The 17,352-nt window shown below is 54.7% G+C and overlaps 5 protein-coding genes across 5 annotated transcripts; 3 read left to right on the forward strand and 2 right to left on the reverse strand.

Moving 5' to 3' along the window:
• Positions 1-1,369: 1,369 nt before the first annotated feature.
• Positions 1,370-3,360, forward strand: MONBRDRAFT_29256 (uncharacterized protein; the record flags this gene model as incomplete). Its single annotated transcript, XM_001749696.1, has 3 exons — positions 1,370-2,833; positions 2,932-3,097; positions 3,228-3,360. Coding segments are annotated over 3 exons (1,763 nt in total), but the record flags the coding sequence as incomplete, so codon positions are not given.
• Positions 3,361-3,607: 247 nt separating this feature from the next.
• Positions 3,608-4,973, forward strand: MONBRDRAFT_34262 (uncharacterized protein; the record flags this gene model as incomplete). Its single annotated transcript, XM_001749697.1, has 4 exons — positions 3,608-3,813; positions 3,935-4,070; positions 4,258-4,494; positions 4,589-4,973. The coding sequence occupies 4 exons, from the start codon at positions 3,608-3,610 to the stop codon at positions 4,880-4,882; spliced, it is 873 nt and encodes a 290-aa protein (XP_001749749.1). The 3' UTR covers positions 4,883-4,973.
• A 140-nt stretch (positions 4,974-5,113) lies between these two features.
• MONBRDRAFT_34263 (uncharacterized protein) lies at positions 5,114-9,704 on the reverse strand (the record flags this gene model as incomplete). Its single annotated transcript, XM_001749748.1, has 14 exons — positions 5,114-7,092; positions 7,129-7,198; positions 7,278-7,313; positions 7,395-7,477; positions 7,556-7,772; positions 7,863-8,027; positions 8,163-8,294; positions 8,410-8,625; positions 8,676-8,756; positions 8,865-8,916; positions 9,022-9,097; positions 9,198-9,279; positions 9,375-9,504; positions 9,613-9,704. The coding sequence occupies 14 exons, from the start codon at positions 9,702-9,704 to the stop codon at positions 5,114-5,116; spliced, it is 3,411 nt and encodes a 1,136-aa protein (XP_001749800.1).
• A 653-nt stretch (positions 9,705-10,357) lies between these two features.
• On the forward strand, positions 10,358-13,701 carry MONBRDRAFT_29259 (uncharacterized protein; the record flags this gene model as incomplete). Its single annotated transcript, XM_001749698.1, has 12 exons — positions 10,358-10,420; positions 10,560-10,646; positions 10,925-11,050; positions 11,422-11,474; positions 11,582-11,646; positions 11,718-11,857; positions 11,946-12,092; positions 12,208-12,270; positions 12,396-12,592; positions 12,851-13,081; positions 13,162-13,304; positions 13,427-13,701. 12 exons carry the CDS (start codon positions 10,358-10,360, stop codon positions 13,699-13,701), a joined length of 1,590 nt encoding a protein of 529 aa, XP_001749750.1.
• Positions 13,702-13,966: 265 nt separating this feature from the next.
• MONBRDRAFT_38857 (uncharacterized protein) lies at positions 13,967-15,926 on the reverse strand. Its single transcript, XM_001749749.1, has 8 exons — positions 15,735-15,926; positions 15,528-15,625; positions 15,023-15,416; positions 14,815-14,947; positions 14,633-14,692; positions 14,429-14,508; positions 14,259-14,312; positions 13,967-14,178 (listed from the first exon to the last, which is right to left on the reverse strand). Exons 1-8 carry the CDS (start codon positions 15,804-15,806, stop codon positions 14,041-14,043), a joined length of 1,029 nt encoding a protein of 342 aa, XP_001749801.1. The 5' UTR covers positions 15,807-15,926; the 3' UTR covers positions 13,967-14,040.
• Between the last annotated feature and the right edge of the window lie 1,426 nt (positions 15,927-17,352).

Raw genomic sequence — 17,352 nt, forward strand, 5'->3', positions numbered from 1 at the left:
CTGCCCACCCGTGTCATGCAAAGCATGCGCTCACTCAACCCCCCCCCCGTCTCGAGCCAGCAAGCAGAGCTCCTCGCGCAGCGGCAGGGGCCTCGTCGCCGTCGCACACTCACACACTCACCAAAAACACACACACGGATCAGTCTGACGAAACGGAACAACAGAGATATGCGTATGAGGGTTATACAGTCAGAGAGAGGGGTTAATGTGAATTATCAGCTCTTTGAAAACCCGTGGGTGAACAGAGATGCGTGACGTTGTGTGTCAAAAGTCAGAGAGTGGTGTTGCTTGATGCTGAAGCGGTACCGTCCACGGCGCTGAGACCTTTCTCCGCACCCTCCCTCGGCTTGCTCGTTTCATTGTCTACTAACGCAGATGTGGTCGGGAGGCTACGTATGTGTTGGCTCATTGAAATTGCGGCAGTCGTTGTCCTGTCGCTGACGAGCTTGATCTCAAAGTATTCTTCTTATGGGCGTGCGGGAGTTATCTGCTTTCCGAACATCTGGCTCCACTGCCATCGGGGAAGCTTGACCCGCGCGGCCCAGTTGGCAACAACCCGGCACAGAGTGGCGCAATGCCATCCGTAGCTGCCTGCAAACGATCCGCTTTTTGGACCTGGACCAGCACCAACATCAGCTCCGACAAGCTCGACGAGCTATCGACGATCCATCCTGATTGCCACGCCGTCAACTTCCCACAAATAGTACCAAGAGCTTAGAACGCTTCACCAACCTCGCCTCGCCATCCACCCATCATCCTACCTACCATCAGCACCCGGCTGCCATATCGCCAGCCAAACCAACAACCCCGACCCGACGTCACCCCGCCCCTTTCGACCGTGTTGTGTTCCTATGGACGACGCGCGCAACCGATGACGACGGACCCTGAGAACGCACTCCTCAAATCTCCACGGAGACTCGCACGACGCCGCCATGTGTGTGTGGCACTTTGGGCGTACACGTAGATAACTTAAAGGCACGGTTCCCCTTGCAAAGTTAACACCGCGTGTGGTAACTTCATTACGACCGTATGACCATTCTTTTGTATGTCAGAAACAAACAAAAAGGGAGCAGAAATGTCATACGAAGTTAGAGTCTCCTGGTCGCAATGAAGACCAGAAGACTCTCAACCTGAATTGTCAGCACGAAACATCACGATTCGTCATTTCGAGTCCCACACACACACGCAGAACGGTCGGACACGACGACGGGCGGCGACGCGACGACTTCTCGGACCGTGGTTGCTCGTGTCAGGGGTCAGAGTACGTCGATGGACCCATCTTGGCTTTTGAAAAGAGGCTCTTGTGTACTGGTTGAGAGGGGTTGACGTGGGGTACGCGAGCGCTGCTGGCGCACCGGCGACTGCGAGCATGACTGATTGGTCGTATTGCGGTGCACACGTGCATGCGCACCCCATCGCGACATCGGAGGGGCTCAGCCGCTGCTTTCTTCTCTCCCTCAGCTGCCTGGTCCTGTTCTTTTACAGCTTTGTCTTTAATGGCATCGCGGGCGTGCTCGCCAAAAAAGACCCTCATCCTGCGGCTCTGCCTGCAACGCAAGCGCGTGTCACCGTCTTTGCCGCCGCCCTCATCGCGCTCGTCTACCTCGCCGAGGGCATTGTCCTTACGGTCCAGGATGGCCCGATTGAGGTCGTTATTGTCACCTCCACCTTTCACCTAGCTGCCTGGCTCTTTGCCATTCTTCCCCTTCGACGAGCGCACCGCCTGGCTCAACCCTTTCCTCCGGTGACTCTGCTTTTCGTCGGCTTGGCCGTCGTCTTTGCTGCTCTCGAAGCCGCCTCCCACAAGCGTCAACACTACTTTTTCTCCGACCTTCAACACAACACCGACCATGACGTGCTCCTGGCCGGCTTTGCCACGCGCGCTGCTGTTCTCCTGCTTCTTTTTCTGCTTGGCTTGAATAACCTGTACCAGCGCTATCGTCAGAAACAGGCTGCCTTGCCGCAGGGCTCCACTTCCATCAATGACGCCGACGAAGCAGCCCCCCTGCTCAAGAGTGAGGCCACGGTAACAGTCCCCGCGCAACCAGATGGCACCGTCAAGCAACGCGAGGGCTCTACCTTCCGTGGCCTAGGTTCCCGTGCGGCTGTCATCTGGCCCTTTATCTGGCCGCGTGCCCAGCGCTTGCTACAACTTCGCGTGCTGCTCTGCCTTGCTCTCCTTGCTGCCGGCCGTGTTGTCAACCTCTACGTGCCCATCACCTACAAGCGCATCGTCGATGCTCTCACCCCCGACACGGACAATAACGATCCTCACCCAGCCTCCAACGCCACCCAGCTCCAACACATCCTCCCCACGACCCTCATCAATCTGAGCGCCCGTCTCGGAGCCGACCCCTCGACGCCCGTCACCGTGCCTTTCCCTGTCACAGCCATCCTCATCTATGTGGCCATGCGCTTTCTCTCCGGCGGCGGATCCGGGGGCATGGGCTTGCTCAACAACCTCCGCACCTTCCTCTGGATCCGTGTGACGCAGTACACCTCGCGTATCGCTCGAACTGACATGTTCAGACACCTTCACTCCCTCTCCCTCCGCTGGCACTTGTCTCGCAAGACCGGCGAAGTCTTGCGCATGGTGGACCGAGGCACCGACTCGGTCAACAGTCTTCTCTCTTATGTTCTCTTCAGCATTCTGCCCACTCTCGTGGACATTGCCATCGCCTGTGTCTACTTTACTTCCGAGTTCGGCCCCTATTTTGGCCTCATCGTCTTCACCACCATGATGCTCTACATTTACGCCACGATTGCCATAACCGAGTGGCGCACCAAGTATCGCCGCTCAATGAACACCCACGACAACCGCCTTCGCCAAATGGTAAAAAGCCGCGAGCTTTGGCGCGTGCCATGCTCCTTTCCTTTTCCTCCCCTTGCTCACGCCACCTCTGCTCTCCCTTTACTTTGCCTCTGTGTCAGGCCGTAGACTCGCTCCTCAATTTTGAAACGGTCAAGTATCACAACGGCGAGCAATTTGAGCTTCAACGCTATGACGACAAGATGATCGACTACTTGCACCACTTTTGGCTCTCCAATGCCTCCCTCAGTCTCTTAAACACGGTTCAGAGTGTCATCATCATATCAGGTCCGTTCACCTTCCCAACACGCCAAATTCAATCCGCGCCCCGCGTCGCTGTCTCGTACCACGTGTTTTGAGCCAGAAAGGTTGAATCAGATGACACGTGAACAAAATTTGATGTTTTGGGCGGCTCTAGGCTTACTGGGCGGCACACTGCTCTGTGGTTATCTCGTTTCCATTGGACGTCTTACTGTTGGCGATTTTGTCCTTTACGTCACCTACGTCGTGCAGCTCTACAGTCCGCTCAATTACTTTGGCACCTACTATCGGTGGGTCATCTCAAGCACAGATTCTGGTTGTGCTGGCATTCACGATCGATTGGCCAACCCGTCTTTGAAGCCATTACATCCTCGATACCGCCCTCACCTCTTGCTGCGTGACAAATGGATAATGTTGTAGAATGATCCAGAGCAGCCTCGTCGACCTTGGTACGAGAGGATTGCCTTGCCACTCAACCTGGTCTCCGACAGTATTCAAATGATCTGACCGATCTTGCCAACCCCATTGCTAGAAAACATGTTTGATCTCCTTCATCTCAAGCCCGAGGTGAAAGACAAGCCCGATGCGCGGAGCTTGGCACCCGAGCACCCGGAGCGTGGGTGCGCTATTGAATTCCGTGACGTTACGTTTGCTTACAGCCCTGAGCGCCCCGTCCTCAAGGGCATCAGCTTCAGTGTCCCTGCCGGTTCCACGCTCGCTGTGGTGGGGCCGACTGGTAGCGGGTGCGTCGTTGTGCTGTTTTGTCATTTCCGTATCAACCTGATCTTGAATGTGATTTGTTCGTCAAGCCTTGTCTCTGTCTTATTTCACTTGTTTTTACTGTCTCATTTCCATCTGCTGCAGCAAGAGCACGCTGATGCGGTTGCTCTTCCGCTTTTATGAGGTCGGTGGCGGCGCCATTCGAGTCGATGGCATGGACATCAGAGATCTCACGCAAGACTCTCTTCGCCGTCAAATGGCAGTCGTGCCTCAGGACACGGTTTGTCATGGTCGCTGTGGTCGCTGTGGTTGAGTGTCTGCGTGTCTGCGTGTCTGCGTGTCTGCGTGTCTGCGCGTCTGCGCGTCTGCGTGTCTGTCTGTGTTTTGGGTCATTTTGAGCTCCTTGTCCCTTTGCTTTGCGCACCATGGCTTGATTTCACAAGCAGAATGATTTCGGACCTGCTTAGGTGCTGTTCAACGATACCATCGCCTACAACATTGAGTACGGTGCTCCCGGGGCTCCACGCGTTGACGTTGAGCGTGCTGCCGAGGCCGCAGAAATCCACAAAAGCATCCTCACCTTCCCCAAACAATACGATACGGTGGTGGGCGAGCGTGGCCTGAAGCTCTCGGGCGGCGAGAAACAACGCGTGGCGATTGCCCGCGCCATCCTCAAAAATCCAGCCATCATGCTCCTCGACGAGGTACATCTTTTGCGTTTTTCATTCTTGCAGCATGGGTCCCGGTGACAATTTGACCCGCGGCCCGCCACTCAATTTTGCGTTTGCCCTTGCGTAGGCTACCAGTGCTCTCGACACAGCGACAGAGCGCTCCATCCAGGGCTCCCTGAGCCGCGTTTGCCAGGGTCGTACCACGGTCTCCATCGCGCATCGGCTCAGCACCATTGTCGGGGCCGACCAGATCATTGTGCTGCAGGATGGTTTGATAGTGGAGCGAGGCTCACATGGCTCTTTGCTCGAACAAGGCGGGCTGTATGCCGAAATGTGGCATCGTCAGCTCGAGGCTGAAGAGGAAGCCCGCACTGGCGCAGGTGCCAAGGAAGACAGTGAGGATGCCGTCACTTCTGCTTGAGCGCTTTAGCGGCGACACGGCACGCAGTCGGCCTCGTGCCCTGAGTCGCTTATCATGCCAATTAGAACAAAGGAATCGATAGTTTACAATGAGCCCTCTTCCTTGCTTTATTTTTTTTTTTTTTTTTTTTTTTTTTTTTTCCAAAAGCACAGCATGAGAAAAATGAGAGATTGCTCAATTGTTCATGCAGGTCGACATGTCTCAACCTTGTTTTTGGAGGGCTGAAGAGAATTAAGCAGAAGGAGCGGGAAACATTTCGTTGATGAGCTGGAGGAGAAATTGCAAACGCGCATGATGATGCTGCAGATTTGGAAGCTGCAAGGCCTTGATGGTATTGCTGCGCACCGACTGCAACACCTGCACGGCCATGCCGTGCGCCTCAGACGGCACGTTCAGTTGATGGACGCCCTTGATGAGAAACTCGACCACGCGCTGATTATCAGCGCCCTTGGCCAAAGCCACGGATAGCTGCTGCAGCAGGGCTAGCCGTGTCTGCGGTGTCAGATGCTGGATGACCGTGGGTTGCAGCGCACCGCATAGTTGACACACCAAACTCAAATTGCGCTGGCTCAAAGCGCGGCTGAAGGCCATCTCCGTATCACCGCGGCCTGCCAGCTGCACCAACTCTGTGAGCAGCTGCTGCGTTGTTGGTGCGGCCTGCGCAGGAGTTGCCCGAGCACTGCTTGGAGTAGACCCTGCGGTACCGGGTGTTGCAGCAGAAGTAGCACCCTCGGGGGCTGCAGGCAAACGAGCAATGGTTTGGCGCAGGCTAGCCATTTGCTCTTCCATGCGCTGGATGGCCGTGAGGACATGCTTGAGCTGCTCGTCAACGCCGTTGCCCAGGACGACGCCAAGCCCGCGCTGTAGCGCGCGCTCTTGAGGACCACCTTCAATCCACTGCTGGGCGATTTTGGTTTGAACGTCGCTCAGCAGCGAGGTCAAGCCCTTGGAAACCACGTCTGCGACTTGACCCAGCACGGTTTCGGCGGCCACCGTCACCTTTTTGTTCAGTTCGGTGCTTACCATGGGAGCAAGCACGTCCTTGACCGGCTTCTTCAGGCTGCTGGCCAGGTCGGCGGCATTGAGTTGAGCGTGTTCCACGCGATCAATGCTCTGCTGGCAGCTTTGTACAAGTTTCTCAACCTGAGAGCGTGAAGCCTTGATTTCTTTCGCCAGGCGCTGTGAGTGCTCTTGCAAAAGCTCGGGTGTGACTTGATTGTCTCCCGAGCGTTGAGCCATGACCTCCAGCAGACGACGCAACTTTTCGTCAAACATGACATTGAGGTTGCGACGCGAGACCTCGGCTTCAGAGGAAAGACGCTTGGTAGCCAGCGACATGTGCTGGTCCAAGCGACCCACCAAACGACCCTCCAGACCCACAAGGTTCATTCGCTGTGCCAAGCGATCAGCGAGGCGATCGAGTGTTGCGTCATCCAAGGTGACTGAACCGCCAAGGGGCGCCGCGGGCATGGCTGCGGACGTAGGTGGGCGAATGCCCGGTGGGACGAAAGAAGCCTGCTTTTGGCTTGGGGCGGGAGCTGAGCCTTGCGATTGCGGTGGGGCAGCAGCGACCATTGGCTCTGGTGCAGCTGCCGGGGTGGACGTTGCAACAGCGGTCGGGCTTGAAACCTCTACAGCAGGGGCAGGGGCCGTTGCGGGTGTAGGCACGGCAGCGGGTGTGGATGTTGATGCTGGCACGGGCGCGGATTCTGAGCTAGTAGCTTGAGTCTTGGCTTTGTTGAAGAGGGCCAAAAGACCAGCACCAGCGTCACGCGGCGCACTTGGGCCACTAGTTGTTGTGACGACGGTACTAGAAACCGAGGCAGAGCGAGACGTCGTTGGCGACGTTGAAGTTGCCGCCTCGGGCGTCGACGCGCTGTTCCGCAGCAGCGCCAACATGCGCGTCTGCGCTGAAGCACTGGAAGGCGTGGTGGGTGGGGAAGAGGCAGCCGTGATCCCGTCTGTGGTTGTAACTGAAGACGACCGCGACATAAAAGTGCTGCTGGGACCTGCGCTTGCAGCGCCCTCTACATTGTGCGCCACACCAAAGGAATTCTTGAGAGACAAAACAAAGACAAACGTTTTCTCGCCTTGCTCCATCCCAACACACGCACACACACACACACACACACACACACACACACACACACACACACACACACACACACACACACACACACACACAAAAGCCAAGAATGCAAGAATAGTCGCTGGTCAGACAGCAACATGATATAGGGACAACATACCAGGGCCATTGACAGACTGCTCGGCTTGAAGCAGCGCGACCGACAATAGGTTATTCGAAAAGTTGTTCGTCTGCATCAAGCAAACGCCACCCACAAAGTAAGGACACAGCGCAGCAACACCAAAGAGCAATGAATAAAATATGTCTCACCGGCGACTGGGACTGGAAGTTGAAACGAAGGTTATCCTACATCGTAAAATGATCACGATGACTATTGTGAGAGCTTTAAAAGCAGGGTGTGGAAGGCAAACGACTAGGTTTTCGTACCTCGACGACTTCGGCATGCAAAACGTGCAAACTCGTAAGGTTTTGGCGTACTGGATAAATGCAAAGCTGCTGTGCAGACAAACCTGCAAATCAAAAGTGAAATGAGCCGGGGGCTGGGGCACTCTTTACAAAGCGGGGATGGGTGTGAATGCAAGCCGTACCAGCAATGTCAAGAGTCAGAGCACAAATGTACGAATGGCCGACCAGTTCCTGGAGTGCAGGACTGAGGCCATCAAAGAGATCGTCACGATCCACGGCACCCAATTGCTTGGCTTCCTCGGTTAGAGCTGGGTTGTTGCGCAGGGCCGGAGCCACACCCTTGACCCAGAGCAGATGAAGCGCGCCGCCACGCTGCACCGCATTGATGGTGCGTGGCTCCTGTACAGCAGAGGGCACCCATGGAGGAATATAAGATACAGGGCGAAGGGTCACCAGAAGAACGAATCGAGTACAGAGTCAAACACGAACCGCTCCGTGGCCATGAAGGCCGAATGTCCGCACGTCCGAGGAGGTGAGGTTCCACAGCACGATGCGTGAGGTGGCAAAATCCAGGGATTGAATGTAGAGCAAGACAATATAGTCGCTGGGACCACACACAACGTGACCATAGGCAATCGTCTCCTGCCCATCCTCCTGTGCAGGCGAGTGATGCAGAAGCGTCATCAGGGTGAGCGTCGGCGACTGATTCAATCCAGTTGGCGCATTTGCAACCCACGGCGATGAATTTATAAAAAATAAATAAATGAAATAATAGAAAAGAAAACTGACCAACTGCAAGGGATAGGACACGGCGTCCAGAAGCTGTGTGCCAGTACCGACGCAACGACGCAGGTGGCCAGCCGAATACGTATAAAAGGCGGTCTGGGGCGTGTCAGAGGGTTCGACAAAGAACACGGTTGTCTACGAGTGGAACGGGTGGTGCAGTGCGTGAAGGTCAGAGGGAAAAGTCGGCACAAGGGTGGAGGTAGGTGGAAAAACAAAGCCCAAGTGGGCGGGCTTTGCTTTGGCAACTTACCCGGGCGTCAGTGGAAGGCGCAGCTTCAGTGTGCTCTTGGGGCGTGTCGGGCTGCAGGGCATCAAGCCGGGCCACAAAAACGTCTTCACCCGACACTTTGACAACATGGGCAGGCCCAAAGGCCAGATCATCATCCTTGGAGGGGGGTATGCAGAGGACAATTGTCAGGTGCACACACAGTATTGGCAGTGGCGGCAGCAAGAAGCTGGCAGGATCCTCTTCACGCCAGCGCAGTAGCAAAAAATAGTGAAGAACAATGTCCCTACCTGGCCCTTGGTGTTGGTCGAGCTGCTATTGATGGTGAGCAGCAAAGCAGGCATCATGCTGGCAGGATCGATCAAGTACACCTAAGCAAGCAAACATCAGGGCCACAATCAGCATCATGTGCCCAAGGCCAGGCAAAAATTTGATATTTTTCTGGGACGACATGCCTGCCACTTTTGCGGAGTTTGCACGGCCAGAAAGGGCTTTGAAGGATGAGCGCGCAGTGCTAACACCGTGGCGGAGCTAAGGGTCAAAAAACAACATTGAAAAGTGAGGGGTCGGAAGAGACGAGGCCGGGTCCTCTTGCTGAGCGTGTCACACGCGCTGCGCAATCGGGGGCGAACATACTCGGCTTCAAAACGCAAAAGCTGCTTCTCGTTGGACTGCTGGGCTTGCACGCGTACGGCTTCCCCACCGCTCTTCACTGTAGCATCCAAAACAAACACACGCAAACACGCATTGTAAAATGGGAGTGGCTGGACCGCTGGAGAATGGTTGGCAGGCACCTCTGCGATTGCACTCACTGCTCAGCTGATGTGCACGAAACACATTGTTAGCGGCAAAGGCGTGACTTTGAGCAAATGCAACCAAGTCCAAAGAGCTAATCTGTCGAGTCGGAGACCGCGCATTTCCAGTCATGGTGGCGATGAGGCGTTGATGAGAAGACGGACAGCTAAGCGACGCCCATGGCTTGCGCTTACGTTGGCACTGGCGCGAGACCGGATGTGGCTTGGTGGCAGCTTGTAGGCAAATCCAGTTCCCCGTAGCTCAGGCGGCGTCACCACCACCTGCTCATCGGGTGACGCATCGTCGATGCGGCCCACCTCCAACCTACAACCCAGTGTCGAACCCCAGATAGCAACGTGCATGTGAGCGAGCGGTAATGTTGCTCCACCCGCCTGCTAACCTGACACAAGCCAATCAATCCCTCGCAAGTACCCTCTGGTAATGGAACCGACTTTCCCACAGCCACCCTCCCCTTTGCTCGAACGCCCTGTCACTGCCACCGCCACTGCCACTGCCACTGCCATTGCCACTGTCACGACCACTTACGCTGCCATTGTTCCTTCTCGACACGCACACACTCAACACAACACGACACACACAAGAGAGGCAGTCAAAAGAGCTATCAAACTACAACACAGAACAGCAGTTGAAAACTCTCTCAGTCTCGAGGGCTTAACGCTGAACGCTTTGCTTTCCCCTTCTTCTCTCTCCTTTCTTCTCTCGCTCCATGTTCAGTGGCTCATAAGTGTGACGTTTTGTTACAGTTTGACTAACGCGAGGTCTGAATTTTTTTTTTTTTTTTTTTTTTTTTTTTTGGCATTCACTCTTTGAGGTCAGAGGGCAGCCAGCCAGCCGGTTCGGATGTGCGCGCAGTCGCTGGGGACGTAGGGGTGGGCACATTGAGTTGGAAGACGTGCTCGTGTGGGTTTGACATATCCTTTTGTATTTTACCAATGCTGCAGACTCACTGTCATGTCTTCTTTGCTTGCTGTCGACCCAACTTTATGATCACCAGGTAGCCGTGACGCCGCAAGACTTCCCAAACGTCGGGCCGAGCCTGGGACCTGACCGAGCGGTGTCTCGCTGCTGTCTGTACGCCTGCAGTCCACATTTAACCACAGCGTTTCTTGCCCTCGCCGGTGCACCGCCTTTGCGGCGGCGGCTTGCCATCATCGCCATGCCCAATTCCGTGCGTGCCGAGTATAAGCACAAGCTGGACCAGCTCATCTCCAATCGACTGGTCCGTCCAATCGCGCGTCAAGCCGCCTCCTGCCCCTCTTCCCACGCCTGCGCACGCCTTTTCTCGTACACTCATGTTCATTTCGGTATGATATATATCTTGGCGCGCGCATGCACGTCACTGGCTGTTCCTCGAATAGGATCAAATTAAGCTCCTGACCATGCTCGCCGATGACAATCGCAGCGAAGCCTCCACCATCGTCCAAGCCATCGCTGAGAAAATCCTGGTGCGTCCCTTCACTCGGCTTCAAACACTACGGAACAAATTGAAAACTCAAGCATTCGTGAACCTCGTCGGTCTCGGCCATGCGCTGGCATCGATATGGAGCTTTGGGCTCAGTGACGAAAAACTATCGCTTGATCTCCTGAGAGGGTTGTTTTCAACTGTAACTGATGCCGAGAGCCCAAAGCCTCCCCCTTCAATACTTTCCCTTCACATTCCCACGTATTTGTACCACACTGGCCTCAGAGCATCTTAACTGCTTGCTCCGTTCCATTCGTGCAGCGCACGCCTGGCGCCAATCTGCAGTATCTCTTTCTTGTCGATTCCATTTGCAAAAATGTGGGCGGCGAATACATTCCCCTCTTCAATCAGCAACTTGTTCGCCTTTTTCAAGGTGTCATGGGACCGGTATGCCTTCCTTACCCTTCAACTCTGCTGGAATCCTGATCGCGGACTTTGTCGCTTCACACAGCCGTCTTTTTTCCCGCCTTCACATTAGGGCTCACATGACGTCCGCATGAATGCGATTCGAGTGCGCAACACCTGGAGCGACCTCTTTCCTTCCTCCACTCTCGCTGACATTGACAGATACATCCGATCTGTACGCTCAAGCACCACATGTCTGCCCATCGCCAGCCATTCATCTCCTTTAAACCGACTGTTTTCAATCCCTTTTGCGATTCCATTCTCAAATACCCTTTCAAAGTTGCTCAATTCCATGTTTTTCTCCTCTTTTCCTTCGACGTCCGATGCACATACACCCTGATCTCTTCAAATAGGTGCCACGTGAAACAGGTGGCGCCCCAAAGCCCAAGTTTGCGCCGCCGTCCGTGTACGAACCCGACTGCTCTCGCATCTTCTTGTGCACCCACTTTTGAAGCTGACCATGCACGCACACCTATCTGTCATTCACGTACCTTCCGTCATTCTGGGTTACAGAACTCCAGCCGCAGCACGACCACAGGTCGCCGCTCCGGCACCTACTCACCCAGCTGCAGCAGCCTGTACGTATATGCACTGCGCCTTGGCCTGTGTACGATCGGGTAACGCTCACCCTCGCCATCACACTTTCCAGATCATGACCCTGAAGGCTTGCGCCGCGCTCAGCAAGCCCTCCACGATGCCGAGGATGAGCTGCGCTACAACCCTGCTCTTGTCATGGATCATGTTCGCCGGAGCCGGCTTGAGGATACAGCTCGCCGCTTGTACCACGAGGTACGCTTGTATTTCATACTGTCCCTTTGCCCTGACCCTGATGAACTTTGACCCATGCTCGCCATCGCCCTCGCCTTCTGTCCTGCAGATTCAATCGTGGCCTTTGGCTCATGAAGTTGCACAAGCACAACCAGCAACCAGCTTTGCCCCAGCCTATCATCAATCGACGGCAGACCCACGCAGCAACGCTGCGCCGGCTGATCCTCGCACCGCCCACGTTGCAGATCCACGTCGGGTATGTTGATAGCATTCAGCTTCGACATCTCAGACCATGGTCATTGCATGCATCGTGTGCCAAATTCACCATGCTTCCGTATCCGCCCTTTGGCTTGAAATTTCACTTTGGACAGCCTCCGCCCGTACCACCACTTTCGAGTTTGCCTGCACAGACGCCTCCTTCACAAACGTCCTCGGTACGAAGCCAGCTCTCTCATGACTTGATGCTATTTAGCATGCATGATGAATCGCTTTGCCGAGCCACCATCTCTGCAATCTCGACCTTCTCTCTCATCACTAATCTCGTCCTGTTCAACCATAGGCTCCCAAAACACCGCTCTCGGCGAATTCGCTGCTTTCCAAGGTTCTTGAGACCGGTGGCCTAAGTCTCCTATTACCTGGATTGCAGTCGGCCAACCCGGCTGTCAACGCAAACGCTTCCGAGCCCACGGCTTCACCAGATGCCATCCCCTGGCGTAATCTTGCCCCCATGGCCCTCAACACACGGGACATTAAGCAGTGCGTTTGCCTTGGTTAAACTCGAATGCGCTTTGTGTGCACACGATCAAGACACTCTGCCCTTCAACGAGACGTGACTCGTGGCACACATTGGCATATAATCAGTCATCCTGGCTGCGCAAAGCGAGGGAATCACAGGGGACCACCTTGAGGATGGATAGAACGACCACTGCAGGACATTGCGGGATGTTCTGTGCCGGTCTTTTGCAATTACTGACCGGTCCCATGCCACTGCTTGGTGTGATGCTTTGTGCCCAGACGAACCGATGACGCATATGTAGCAGCTCTATACAAGCAACAGCCCCTGCAGTGCACCAAATGCGGCAAGCGGTTCCGTAAGGCGCTCGGCAAGGCATTAGAGCGCCACTATGACTGGCATTTCATGCGGAGCGAGACTCGCGATGCGCAAAAAATCATCTCTCGTGGCTGGATGCAAACTCGAGCTGATTGGCTACGCACCAAGGCTGCCTCAGTTGCGGAGCTCAACCGGTAAGTGCGCTCGACAAAACAAAAGGTTTGCCTGCAAACTCGCCCGTCAGTTTCAACTCTGCGCACCGCACCCCATGTAGAGAGGCAGATCCCGAACCGGCGCCAACCGTCACAGCCAGCGTTGATGACGTCGAAGCCTCTATTCAAGTGCTGCCAGCAGCCGAGGCACAAACGTGTGCTTTGTGCGGGGACTCCTTTGAAAAGTTTTACGACGACGACGAAGGTGTGCGAGGCGCAACTTGTTTCTTTTGCTTCTCACGACGCGATGCACGCGGCTCGGTCGTCACGCGCCATACTCTCAACGTCTTTCTCGACGTTGTGCTTGTTCCCTGCTGACTTTTACAGACATGTGGGCTGTCCGCGCGGTGCAAACGCCAAAAGGCCCGATGCATGTTCATTGCTTTCGCGAAGCTGCTGACGTATGGCGAGCGCGCATCTCGACCATTGACTTGATTTGCTTTAAGCACGATTGTTTCTTGCCCCTCACGTTTTTGTGCTTGTCATTGGCACAGCAACATGCGCTGGTCTCACCGCCAGACAGTCGCCGCGTCTCGACCAGCGAGGAGCAGCCTCTTTCCAAGCGTAGCAAGCCCATGACAAACGCCGATGCTGACAAATAGGCCATCCGACCAACAATCATAATGGATCAATAAGAAACCGCAACAGATTGACGTGTCATCGTCATTCCCGCTGCTCTTCGACTCTGATACACTCGGCCTTAAAAGGGGAAGGAGGAGGGATGTAACGCCCCCAGTGGGGGATCAATGACCGGACTGGTACCTCAAGGCTGAAGCTCTCTCAGTTTTTGATTTTTTTACTATAGCTTGACACACTGGCATGACGCGACGTGCGCATGTGGTAGCGAGTGCGAAAAGCTGAGTCATTGGTGGTTGAACATCGATTATTGTGCAGTCACGGCTCGTTGACCTCCCGGGGCCCCACGAGTGCGCTCACACACTTTACTGGGGAAACTCGTTAAGCTTGAGCAGCATTTTGCCTGAATGCTTGCCGGCGAAAAGATCGGTGGCAGTGTCAACATACTTGCCGGGTCCACCCTCGCGCAAATCCACGCTCCACTTGAGTTTGCCGGCATCGACCTGTGTTGCAATTGAGAATCAAAATTCATGTCAACCTACATTCAGACACTGCAAAGCAGAGGATGCCAGCACACGCTTACCAGAGGCTTGGCCCATTGAACAAACTCGCCATACTTGTCAATGTGATCGGAGACCTGCGGAAAGAGAGTCGTGCAAAGAAGAAGGCGCGAACAGGCATTCAAAATATGACATAAGAAATTGCGTGCATCGCTCTGATTGCTGTCGACCTCAACCACGACACGAAACACACCAGGAAGCCGGTGATGGTGATGCGGCTCTTGATGATCGAGGCCCATGAACGGATGCCATCAGGCTTCTCCTTGTTGTAGTCTGCAAAATATATGGTCCGAACGCATGAGCTCAAGCAAACCGATAGCCACACGCTGTGGGATTTGAACGCGAGCCAACCACGTTGACAAGGACAGAGCCGATGATCAGCGTGAAAAAGACGCACCGGAAATGGCACCGCAAACTGCATGCTTGGCACCAGTGGCAGCGTTTTGCAAAAAGGCCTCTGCGCAGTACACCGAGCAAAGCCAATCGTAAGGACTTGAGTGCTCAGTCTTTGAGACGACACTCGCAATGAAGCCATGAGGCAGGTGCCCAGAGTCCTCAGAGTCCAAAGCAAGTACAAACCGGTGATGGGGCCAGCAGTGTTGTCAAAGTAGTGGGTGATGCCCTTGGGCGCCACACGCTTGAACTCGGCCTTCAAGTCGTCGGTCTTGTAGTTGAAGACGTGGTCAAAGCCCAGCGATTTCATGTAGTCAAGCTGTTGAAGCAAGATGTCGGTATTAGTTTGAAAAAAGTACGAAACAACTGGGTGGCCATCTTCGAGCACACGCACCTTTTCGGGCTTGCCGGCCACGCCAATGACAGTGGCGCCGAGCTCTTTGGCAATCTGACCCGACAGGCTGCCCACGGCACCAGCGCCGGCAGAAACAAGGAAAACGCTATCCTTGGAAGGATTGAGAATGTGCTTGGTACCCACGTACGCAGTGAGGCCAATGACGACCGAGAGCACGCTCATGGCCTTGGAGATGTCCTCCAAGTTCTCCGGACGGGGCTGCAGCTTGTTCTGCAGGTTCTCACCGGGCTTGCCCACATAGTAATCCTGCACGCCACCAAAGCCATTGACAAAGTCGCCCTTTTCGTAGCCTTCGGCCTTGCTCTCAACGACAACGCCGACCGTGCCCAGGCGCATGGGGCTGCCAATCTGAACAGGCTCGGCATAGCTCGGGCTGTACCATCACCATCATCGTTGCGTGTGAGAAAAGGCTCGGCGATACCCAAACTGGCCGTCAGCGAGGGCGAGCGGCTCTGGGTTGCGTGGTGACCAACGAGCCACGTACCCTGGGCTGAGAATGCCGCGCTGGTACGGGTCCACGCTCGCCACGATGTTCTTAATCAGGACCTCGCCATCCTGGATAGAGGGAATGTCCGACTCCTCCTACTCACAATCGACCAGCGACCACGGCATGAGACCATGGCACCAGTCAGTGGAAAAAACACTCGCCTGGCCTGGCAAAAGAGGCAGAATGAGGCAGCCGAATACGAACAAGCTTGAAGCTATCGGCAGTGATGTTGTCCTTGGGGTACTCCTGCAGCAGCAATTGGCGGTTCTTCGACATGATGGATGGTTGAACTTGGCGTACACAAACGGCAGGCACGCTACTAATGTGATTCGCACTGGACTTCAAGGGCAGAAGGGCTTCAGCTCGGTTCTTGGAGGTGTTGGTGCTTCTTCAAGCAGTTTCTAAAAAGAAAATGCGTCCCCCCAGTGGTTGTTCACTGACTCGCTCGAATTTTCTGCTCACATTACGACAGAGTGATGTTATTTGGTCTCACAGCTTTCCTCTCGGGTTGGCCCGAAGGTGGCTGCTCGCACGTGTCTGGCAACGTATCAGAATGAGCAAGGCCATCACGCGCCCTTTGAAATGTGTGATGGGCTCTTGGCTCTCTCTCTCTCTCTCTCTCTCTCTCTCTCTCTCTCTCTCTCTCTCTCTCTCTCTCTGGCTCATTGCTTGCTTATCCGACGTGGTTTTGATGGCACAATGCCAGACTCGAGAAGGAAGAGCACGAAGACTGTTTGGCTGCCCCCTTTTTTTTTTTCCTTCTGCAAAACGTTTTTCTTGTTTGGGTTCCAAAAAGGGCTCCAAGCCGAGAGTCTCAAGTCAGTATGGTCGGGGTGAGGGGTAGGGCGAGATGATGAATTAAAATTTGGAGCGTTGGTTCCCGCCTTGCTCGCTTTCCATGGGTGGAGACGACGATACGCTGCGTTTCGTAATATCGAAGCCACGCTGGCGCTGGGCGCGGTCAAGCATCAAGTCTCTTTTTACAAACTGGCTAAACACCTAACACGAACGAACTACGCGGCTGAAGTTTGAAGTCAAAGACAGATCAAAATTTAAAGCGTACGAAGACAAGCACGCCAGCACGCCTACAGCAGACTACTGCGCCTCAAGCTCTTTAACGAGGCATACAGCCCCCGAAGACTCGGAACCCAAAGAAAAAAAATCCACGATGCAAAGCAAAGCCAAAAGGTAACAAAAACACGCGCGCGCGTGCACGCGCCATGGCGCAAAACGGTTGAGAGATGGGCATGTTTGGTCTATAGCAGCACACACTTGCCGCCGCCACCGCCAGGGTTCTGCAGTTTGTCAATCATCCCTGTGAAGGCATCTTCAACGTTGGTCTACAAATACACCAACACCATTGGGCAGCAAGGTTGAAAGATTGGCAAGGCGTCAGCGCACTGGGACAGGTTCTCATAGGAGCGCATTGGGGCAGGTTCTCGTGGGAAGCACAGTTAATCCATACCTTGGTCTTGGCGCTCGTCTCGATGAAAGCAGCTCCCCAGGCCTTGGCCTTGGCATGGCCCGCAGCCAGCAACACCTGCGACAACCGAATCGTGAATGAACGCATTGGCGTGGAAGCTGCTAGCAGATATAGCTTTGACCACCATCACCACCTCCTGGAGGCATGCAAACGAAGTTTGAGGACCCACGGGCGTGGATGAGAAACCCACCTCACGAGAACCAACATCGGTCTTGTTACCGATCAACAGGATTGGGGCGGGATTGCGCTTGCTGCTCTTCTTGATCTTCCACACCATGTCCTTAATCTCGTCGATATCCTCAAACGTGGTTTTCTTTGTCACGTCATAGACCAGTACAA

This window comes from Monosiga brevicollis, genomic scaffold (assembly GCF_000002865.3).
Source record: "Monosiga brevicollis MX1 MONBRscaffold_33 genomic scaffold, whole genome shotgun sequence".
In the NCBI taxonomy this organism is placed as follows: domain Eukaryota; class Choanoflagellata; order Craspedida; family Salpingoecidae; genus Monosiga; species Monosiga brevicollis.